Source organism: Cydia pomonella, unplaced genomic scaffold, assembly GCF_033807575.1.
Source record: "Cydia pomonella isolate Wapato2018A unplaced genomic scaffold, ilCydPomo1 PGA_scaffold_205, whole genome shotgun sequence".
Taxonomy (NCBI): domain Eukaryota; kingdom Metazoa; phylum Arthropoda; class Insecta; order Lepidoptera; family Tortricidae; genus Cydia; species Cydia pomonella.
The window spans coordinates 335,665-346,159 of NW_026907845.1; the positions used below are offsets into that span (position 1 = coordinate 335,665).

At 33.0% G+C, this 10,495-nt stretch overlaps 3 protein-coding genes across 3 annotated transcripts; all 3 read left to right on the forward strand.

Annotated features, from left to right (window-relative positions):
* The first annotated feature begins 1,984 nt into the window (after window positions 1-1,984).
* LOC133533794 (uncharacterized) lies at window positions 1,985-4,585 on the forward strand. The gene is made up of 3 exons (XM_061872845.1): window positions 1,985-2,121; window positions 2,661-2,737; window positions 4,076-4,585. Exons 1-3 carry the CDS (start codon window positions 2,028-2,030, stop codon window positions 4,259-4,261), a joined length of 357 nt encoding a protein of 118 aa, XP_061728829.1. The 5' UTR covers window positions 1,985-2,027; the 3' UTR covers window positions 4,262-4,585.
* Window positions 4,586-5,076: 491 nt separating this feature from the next.
* On the forward strand, window positions 5,077-6,705 carry LOC133533793 (uncharacterized). The gene is made up of 3 exons (XM_061872844.1): window positions 5,077-5,234; window positions 5,661-5,737; window positions 6,323-6,705. The coding sequence occupies exons 1-3, from the start codon at window positions 5,120-5,122 to the stop codon at window positions 6,509-6,511; spliced, it is 381 nt and encodes a 126-aa protein (XP_061728828.1). The 5' UTR covers window positions 5,077-5,119; the 3' UTR covers window positions 6,512-6,705.
* Window positions 6,706-8,581: 1,876 nt separating this feature from the next.
* On the forward strand, window positions 8,582-10,072 carry LOC133533808 (uncharacterized). Its single transcript, XM_061872857.1, has 3 exons — window positions 8,582-8,760; window positions 8,986-9,065; window positions 9,863-10,072. The coding sequence occupies exons 1-3, from the start codon at window positions 8,673-8,675 to the stop codon at window positions 10,043-10,045; spliced, it is 351 nt and encodes a 116-aa protein (XP_061728841.1). The 5' UTR covers window positions 8,582-8,672; the 3' UTR covers window positions 10,046-10,072.
* Window positions 10,073-10,495: the final 423 nt, after the last annotated feature.

Here is a 10,495-nt window from a genome sequence, read left to right on the forward strand (position 1 = left end):
AAATTGCCCTGCTTATACATAAAATATATTTGTATTTTTGTTAATAATAATCAACATCTATTTAAATAACGAGGTAAATCACACACAGACCCGATCGAATATTTTTTTTTTTTTTTACTTGTCCTTTTCCCATTATTTGGGGTCGGCTCTCCTAGTCACATTTCGCCAGGCTTCGCGGTCCTGGGTCATGTCAGGTGGGATTTGGGCTTCTTCCATATCCCTCTTCACTGTTGCCAGCCATGTCAGTCGGGGTCTTCCTCGTCGCGACTGTGTGGGGAACGTATCCAGCACCTTGCGTGTCATATGTTCGGGCGCTCGGCGCATGACGTGGCCAAACCATCGAAGTCGCCCTTCAGTTATTTTTTTCGGGTAAAGGTCTAACTTTAAAAAAACGTTAGTATTTAACATGTATATACTGATATATAATGGATGACCTGATAACATCAAATTACGTAAGGGAAACAGTTTGACTAAATTGACTAACTGGCTTCTTCATTGTTTCTATAGCATAAAAAAAATTCTGGATCGGAACTGATATTTTGTGTTTATGTTCCATTTTAATATGTTATTTATATTATTAATTAATTATTGTTAAATTCTAAATTTGTATCATATATATCCTTGACATTGTCTAATCCATTTTTAGATTATATAGTTCTTCGATTTTTATACTTTGACTTGACTTTGAAAATGTTGTATCACCTATTTATATTATAAGTATTATGTTTCAGTAAATATTGCATGTTTCTTACAATATTTGCACGCCTGCATGCAGACTGAATGCACTGAATTCTTTTATTTCGTAATCTTTGAGTAAATTTTGATACAAGTGCAAAATACGCGACAGCCGATAAAATTAGAATTTTTTTAAATAACGATAAACATCTCTAACATTATAAGCATATTAAAATAAAAATACAAAAAAAAAACTTATTTCTGTTGTGTTAGGTGTTAACAAAGCTGCTAGGATAAGTGTGGTATTTCATATAGCCATGCACCACGCAGTAAGCAAACGTCACATCTGTAACGAATAATGTTTAATGCTATTAGCTGTATCATTAGTTCCTGTATGCTAATTATGCAATGAAATTTAAATCTTTTTAAAACAATATTAACGACTCGGCTTTGCTTGCGTTAGAGTCAGACCAAGCTAAGTTGGCAGCGATTTTGGTTTCCCAGCCTGTGCAAGTGTTAATAATAATAATATAATAATATAATATAATATTTATTTCAGGCAATGTACCCATATCACAAATCACAAATTTACAATATCACATTAAAATACAATAACCTAAATGTAAAAAAAAAAGGTATATAAGAATAAAATAGAAACGTTCTTACAATGTATACAACTGGTCACTTATTTTCACTTAGTTAAGTAAACGTTATAATTTCATAGAGCTTTGACATTTAAAATAACACCTGCACTATCTGGGCTGCAAAAATCGCTGTCAAGTTACCTTGGTCAGACTCTAGATAAATAAGTGGAGATTTTAGTAATGAGAAATTATTGGATTCTGGAAAATATACAAGAAAAGAAAATAAACAATTGATTAATTGACGAAATGTATTCCTAGTGTAATTAATGTTTTAACTGACATTTTATTCACAGTTAAAATATCGTATTTGGAGATTTTAATTCACAAGAAGACTATAAAAGAGGCCAAAAATTGGAGTATGGACGAAAACTTGATTTTAAATTTCAAAATGCCATAAATGGTATGTTTATATAACCGTATCAAATTCCTATTTGAGAAGGATAAACTATAACCTCTGGAAAGTGTATTTTTATGTAAGAAAAATCGGCAAAAATATTTTTTTTTCTTCATACACAAACACGATAAAACTACCTATTCGTTTCCCTAATTAGTTATTATCTATAACGAATCGGACGTAGGTATTGCACAATTTAATGAAGTAACATAGGTTTTAGATGCATTAATTATGACTAATTGCGAAGTATACGAACTATATAACTGCTGCGTCGGCGGCACGAGCAGGCCAAATTCGACGCCGCCGCCGCCGAAATGTTGCTGTCGCCGATCGCTCGCTCCTTGCTTGCGCTTGCTGTGCTGCTTGCTGCTGCCGACGCACAGACCAACTGTAAAACTGTGCTATTTGGTAAATATTTGTGCCAATTGTAGAATTATTCAATTATGATTATTTTAACTTTTTGTAACATTTTATTTAACTTTAATATCCAGTTATTACGTATGAACATTATAAACCTTGCTAGTAAATGTATGTACAGTCAGCAAAAGTATTAGCTTAGCACCTTTGCGTACAAATATGTATGCAGAGATGGCTAAGGTTATCGTTTTGCTGACTGTACTTACATCGTTTTATATATAGATAGATACACTTTTGTTAGTAAATTTGCAACAAATTATTTATAAATTTACAAAGAAAGACTGTCTAATGATATGTACCAATCAAATTTAAAAGTTTTATCAAATATTTCAAATTTGTTCTCTATTTTTATATACCGTGAAACCTGCGTGAAACCCATGTTACCGGCTACGACGTAGCGCTAAAAGTGTGATTGGACACTTGGAATGGCTCGTTATTTAGTTAAAAAGCTTATTATTTTAATATCTTTATTTTCAAGTGTTAGTAATTTAATTTATACATATTTATTAATTACATCGTTTTATTTACAGGCGTCGCAACTAATATTCCAATAAACTTCACGCCAGCAGAATATCAGGCTGGCGGCGCACGACTCTATATGGACAATGTGAGGCGTATTTTTATTTTTCCGTTCACTAGCTTGCTATTAAATTGCAGAAAATCCGTAAATTAAGTGGTTCGGTGGAGAATTACCCTGGGTATCTACAGTTTGTATAACAATTACGTCAGCCTTTATATGCCTCGTTGCTGAACATATCCCATTTTATATCAAAAGGTCATTCATTTAACTTTATTGTACGATATTTAATTGTACAAATGGTGGAATTAATGCCTCAAGGCATTCTCTCCCCGTCAACCATAGGGTCAAATAAAAACTTGTAATTAGTGTAGGATTATGATAAAGCCCTTACGGTGCCTCAAATCGATTAGGCAATTTTATAAGTTGACAACCGATCTGGCCTAGTGGGTAGTGACCCTATGAAGACGATGGTCCCGGGTTCAAATCCTGGTAAGCGCATTTATTCGTGTGATGAGCATGGATATTTGTTCCTGAGTCATGGGTGTTTTCTATGTATTTAAGTATTTATAAATATTTATATATTATATATGTCGTTGTCTAAGTACCCTTACCACAAGCCTTATTGAGCTTACTGTGGGACTTAGTCAATTTGTGTAATAATGTCCTACAATATTTATTTATTTATTTATAAGTATTAAGAATCAAAACATTGCCTACCTGTTGACTTTTGTATGAGTTCTACATTTCCTACTACCTAAAGGTTGTCTGGAAGAGATAGCTTTTTAGCGATAAGACCGCCTGTTGTTACCTGGTTCTATCTTCCTTTAAAACTTATTTGTAGTTTTACATGTATGTAAAATGTAGAATTGTTGGTGCAAAAAAGAATATTTACTTACAATGCACGAGAAGATACTTAACTTTTTAAACTTAAAGTTCTCACATCCTTTTTTTTAAGAATGTAGAAATTTTGTAGTGGATCAAATGTTTTCATGGTTTACAATTAAATACATATATGAGGAATTGATAAGGGTAGAATACTTGACCAGTATGGCTAGATGATCAGGTCTTTATCATTTGTCACCATGCCTGTCACGTTCTAGTTAACAAGTATGTAAGTGCAAAAGTGACGATCATAGTGACAAGCGATAAAAATGGAACCATGCTGCCACTGCATCACGATAAAATTAAAAATTAGTTATGATTACAATAAAACTTTTATCGTAATCATAATGAAGTTTAATTAAATACAGAATATTAACAAAACTCTTTGAAAGTACTATCTTTGTACAAATGACTTAATAAAACCTTAATGAGGAATTATAAAAATCTCTTCAATTATTGATTTTATGGATTTACTGTGATTCTTGGTCAGAGGCGTTTTATATATTCCCAAAGCTTCAATATTTTACTATTTTTTCGATCCAGGAATGTCAAAAACAGCAACGAAGAATGTTAGCGGGCGAGCTGGTTACGGCGTGCGATTATAGCCAGTACGGCGTCGCGCCGGACATCAGTGAAGTGTACCCTCCCCAGTTCTCGCCCGTCGACGTGAGGTGCCCCGACGGCTGCCCCGGCGGTGGTGTTACGAAAATTGTGCAATATTGTTATTGATCAGTTAATCTTTGATTAAACATCAGTAACAAAATGTCTCTTTTTTATATTTTTAACCATACAGAATTTCTACTGTTTTAATTCCCTCCCCTTTGCTTTATTTTGACAAGATTCTGTTGGAAAATGCAAAGTTATTTTTTTTTTATTAACTGTTTTTGTTTTAATTTTTTCTTGGCAAAGACTGTTTGTTAGTTATTGAGACATGACACTCTTAAAAAATTTATGTTTTGGCTATATTTATAAACATATTATATATTTGCGTAGGCAAAACCATTTGAAATAAATGTTTTTTTTATTAATGAAGTAAAATTGGCTATATTTTAATCATTTTTGATTTAGATATAACTTTTCTTCATTGTGTGTACCTTAAATTAAAAATATTTCTATAAAATCTCACATCTATATTTGATACCGTCGAAGTACTGATATAATAATAGATCCTTTTTTTTTACCGAAATTATCATTCCATCTCGTCATCGTCGGTGCGGACCCTCAGTTTATTTGCCATAATTGTGAGCGATTATGCCGTTCAAGAATCGGTTTTTATAGCCACGAGCGGCGCTGTCGCTAGATCATAGATGCTGCTTAAATCATCTGTAAAGATGTACAAGGCCTGATGAAGATAGTCCTCAGCCTTTTTTCATGGTCCATGTCTCGCAAGCTTTGAGGACCTAACTGGTGAACGTCTTAATTGCATCTACTGAAAATACAAAAATTATTCTTTTATAGTCCACATTGTGACAAATTGTGTGAAATAACATCGGTTTCACCTGCAAATATAATTTATTGTTAATTAGACACCACTCTACTATATAACGGCGTCGGCGGTGCCAGCGCGCACTCTCCGCCGCCGCTGCCATGTCATCGCTCTTCCGCTCCCTGCTCGCGCTCGCCGCACTACTCGCGCTAGTCGCGCTCATGGCGCTGCTTGCCAACGCTTCCCATGAAGAAATATGCACTACTGAGCTATTTGGTAATCAAATGTGATGTTTATAAATCTCTAACTCCACGACGGGACAATATCGTTAATTCTAACTTATTAACAACCGATGAAGTTGCACTAAGTGTAATAACAATATTAATGTTTAGGAAATATGTCCTTTCCTACAAGAGGTACTGGTACATTAGACGAAAAAATTAAACATTTACAAGCCAGGTATGTACTTAGATTTGGTGTGAAATTAATAGTTGGCAGCGTAATTTGTAGAAAACACAAACTCCCATAGCTCTGACATTTATAAAAATCTACAAACTGAATCAACAAAAAAATAATAGTTAATTTTTTTTAATCATGGACCACCCTACTGAAAAAAATGACGGTTACAAATAGTTACTTGAATGTAAATATTAGATTTATCGTTATCTTTATTTTTATCATGCTTACAATATATTTTCACAGGCAGAAAAACTATAGTCGACGTATACGGGAGGCCAATTAGATTTTGGACCGGAGGGGGCCGAATCGACATCCCAGATGTAAGATCCCAGATATATTTAAGTACTTACTTTAAAATTGTAGTAGATAATTCAACTTCTTGCTTTAAAAAGAAAATTTATTTAAACCATAATGTCCAATGTTGTATGTCCTCACAGGGCGTCATGGACTGACTTACTGAATTGTATTACAATTTGTAACACCTTAATAATGTTTGTACATGACTACAATTAATAAATGAAATGAAATGTGAACTTCCGTTAAATTTTAAATTTTAGGATAAATCGTGACTCACGCTAGAACGGTCCGGATCCGGACCAAGACTTTCCACAATTCGCTTTCTATGACGAGCAACCGGTGATCATCGGGGATACTAGAACTTCTATTATACTATTCTATAATAGAAAACTGAAGTGTCGGACTCTTCGGATATGACTCGGACCGTTCTAGCTTGAGTCATCCTTACAGCCTGATTCGAATTTTAACTTCTTCAAAAACGTCACCTTTGACTTTGATATATTAGATCCATATCGTATCTATACCTAATATTTGACGTACTTAAAGTTCTAATCAGGCCGTTAGACTATAAACTCTAAGATTCAAGTAACGCAATTTTTCATAAACAGGGTTGTCAAAAACAAGGTAAAAGGTTAGCGGGCGTGCTCGTCAAGGTCTGCAATTATAACCAGAACGGCCAGAATGGTGTGCCCAACGTTGTTGAATTGGACGACTTCTCGCCGCTAAACGTGACGTGCACCGACGGATGTCCTGGAGGCGGTTCTTTAACCTATACCCAGTACTGCCACTATACCTAGACTTGTCTGTAACTCGATTCTAGAAAGGATTTTGTTTTATTTAATTTCCTACTTTTTTATAGCACGTTTTTACTTATCCAAAGGGTAGCTTATGTTTCAGACTTTGTAATGCCTCTGTATGACAGATTATACTTAGTTCCTAATTATTCCATTGAATGATTGTTCGAACTTGTAATTAAATGTATAATATTTCATTGCTTATCTACTTCTCCTTACTTTACCTTCATTTTAGTTGAAATTAAGTTTGCAAAGCTTCAATCCATTCGTTTTGACATAAATACAACAAGTAGGCTTTCAAATACAGGTAGACAGAAATAGCTAATGGCTATCGTAGAATTGGTTAGGGATGGATTTAAGAAGTCGAGCTACCAAGACTTTTGGTGTAAAGGTTCTCTAACGTTACCTTGGTATTTAAATCGTTTAAGTAACTAGGACAAGTTTGGTATCGTTTTGGTACTACTTAATAAGGGATGCCGATTCATTTGTGATATTGACACCATTCCTTAGTAAAAACATATATAAATATATATTTACAATTCCTCTTCATGCTTAACGAATTTAGTTCAAATTTTGGCAAAGAAAAAGTTTCAGTCCCAGAAAAAGACAGGATAGTTTCTCATCATCCAAAAACCATCACTTAAGGATGTGAAATGGGGCATGAAAATTTAAATAGGGAACCAATAACCATTTTTGATTTAGTTGAAAATGATACCAAACTTGGCTAAGTACCTAAATTTAGACAATTATTAGCCTCAAACGCCTTTTGACCTGCATCAAAAATCTGGGTAGCTCCAATTCTTAAAGACACCTTAGGAACACATATTTATTACGACAAAGAAACTTTGGTTCAAAGAAATCCGTATTTGGTCTTTTTATGCAGAGATGTGAAAATAGTTTATAAAAAGTATTTAAATACAAAATACAAATACTTCCTTGATATACTATTTCAAATGCAAAATACAAAATAGTTTTCAAATTTGTATTTAAAATACTAAATACAAAATAGGTATTTTCAAAATGCTTTTTTAAAATACAAATACTTTGCGATAAAAGGTACTCTTAAATAGTGAATACCTAGTCTGAATTAAAAAGTTAGTATTGCTCGGAATTTACAAGTTGGAAAGGCTTTCTTTATTCTTTAAAAATAGTGTGTATATCAGTCCTCTAGAGTGCAAATTTTGTGTCTCCTCATGTTTACCTGTTGAATGGACTTTTAAGTGATGGTTTTTAACGGTCAATTATTAAAAGCATTAATTTAGATTTGTAATGTTTTACAGCTAGTATATAATATACCTCTCGTTGGTTGGTGAAAACGTCTCGTTTGTGTTCCAGGGCAGAAAAGTTTGAATACCTCTCTAGCCTTGAAACCCTTGCAACGCTTAAGATTCCACATTTTTAATCTCTCGCTACGCTTGTGGTCATTTGCGGCGTTACTAAACAGATTCACCAGTTCCGTGTTAAAATAATAAATAAATATTATAGGACATTATTACACAAATTGACTAAGTCCCACAGTAATAAGCTCATTAAGGCTTTTGTTGTGGGTGATTTATCTAAATCTATATAAATACTTAAATACATATACATAAGGTCGATATTTAAACGATAGATACAATAACAGCTTCGACAGGAAAACGTAACTAAGTATGTAGTAAGGATTGTAACGTCAGAAGAGATTGTAACTCCTATTTACTTTACCTAATAAAAAAGTATTTTGTATTTTGAAAATAGAAAATAGGTCCCAAAAACTATTTGAAATAAAATACAAAATAGTTTTCTTTAAAAGGTATTTAAATACAAAATACAAAATAGGTATTTTGCATTTTGTATTTGCATTTTAAATACAGGTATTTCAAATAAGTCACATCTCTGTTTTTATGTCACGTGCAACCATATGAAGCTACCTGTGGAAAAATGTAATTGGTTGAAGCCGAACAAGTCTATTTGGACAATAAAAATCGTTCGTTTACCTTAACTATAACAAATATTGTGCCAAATTGCATTAAGAATTTGCTTCGCATGTGTTAGTAATTCCTAATTGCGCAGTACACGTAATTCATATAAATATCCCCATTTATAACGGCATCGGCGGTATCATTGTGCCATATACGCCGCCACCGCCGCCGCCACCGCCGCTGCTGCTTTCCCCACCGCCGCCGCTATGTCAACGCTCGTCTACTCGCTGCTCACGCTCGCCGCGCTACTCGCCGCCTCTGACGCTCAAAAGAGCTGCAAGACCGTGCTATTTGGTAATAAGAAATGTTTTCAGTTTTTTTTTTTTGTAAATATAAATTTCTTAACCTAAACTTATTTCGTATATTTGCAAATTGTGCTACTATAAACGCGATAAAGAGCTAATACGAGAATACGTTATTACTGGAACACATTTTTTTTTTAAAGTACGACTTTTTTGCTGACACATTTTAGTCAGAGGTATCAGAATATATATTCAATAATTAACGTTTTTTTTTCAGGTAACAGAGGCACATACGACAAAAAAATGCAGCCAGTCAAACTGCCGCCTGTAGGAGTTAAAATTAATGAAACTCACGATGTAACGTTATTCATAAATCATTGCAATTATTCGTGATAAATTAATTTACTATTAAACACAAATGTATAAGACGATAAAACAAACAATAATTGTCCCGCCTCAGCATAATGCTGACCCAAAAGTCAGCGCTGATCTTCCGGAGAAAGAGAGAGATCAACGCCAACAGAAAGTACTGTAGGTATTACAGTACCTTGTGTTGGCAACCCCAAGCGCACGCCAAGATTCTAGGAAAGGTATTAATTTGTGTGTTTGTCGCGAAAGTTGGTCTCAATTTAATATATTTAAGTTAGTTTATCGTCACCTAATGTCCTCGCAAGAATTGGCACAGCACTGCTTTTTACAATTGTTGGTTTTGTGCCCATATTTATATACATATTAAGAGGCTTCCGTAGTAATAATCTTATTCATTCGGTTCTTGTCTGTTTTATTTTTTTGTGTTTTAATTATTTATATAAGAATTCAAGCCTTGGCGACCCTCTACATCTCTAAGGATAATTTAATATCTTTTTTTATATTTTATCTCCGACACTTAGAGACTTAAACATCTCTAAAGATTTTTAGTATTTTATGGTTTTATTTTATTTATCATAGTTTTTTTGTGTAATTTGACATTTAGAGACAGTATACATCTCTAATAAAGTATTTATTATTTCATCGATTCGATATTTGTAATTGTTTTTTTTTTTAATTTTTATTGTTTGTAAAAATGGACATGTAAAAGTGCCCTTGTGGCCTATTTGCTGAATAAATGTTTGATATTTGATATTTGATATTAATCTACTGTTTTTATTATGCAGGAGTGTATAAAGCAGAAAAAAGGATTAACGGTGGGCGCTCTGGTGAGAGCGTGTAATGCTCAGCTAAATGGCGCTGCGCCAGACATCCGACGAGAAGACAGATCCTATGTCGTGACGTGCCCCTTTGGATGCCCATTAGGCGGCACTGTATTTGTTATGTATTATTGCGAACTAGACATTTAAATATAATTACTTTGATATTATAGTTTTTTTTTGTGTTTTTTTTTTGCGTAACGTTATTTTTTACAAACATTTTACAACATTTATTCAGCAAAAAAGTAAAGTTAATTAAATTAAATTAATCTATAACCTATGTTTGTACCTATTTCAATATTTCTATTATCGTCGGATAAGAATACGTTTGTGCCATACGCTACTTACATAGTATATTATTATTATGTAAGTATTCATTATTTAATTAAATTTTAATTTTATTATAAATTTTGATTTCATTGTTAAGCATATCATTGTCAATTATTTGTAATTATGTTTTGAAAATTATTTGAATATAATACTAACATGTAGTGGTGAACTGTATTTTTTTTAAATATTTGATGTTTATGAAACATTGAACTTATTTATCATTTAGGCACATATATGTTTACTATTTATAGTACCATACAAATATTTTGA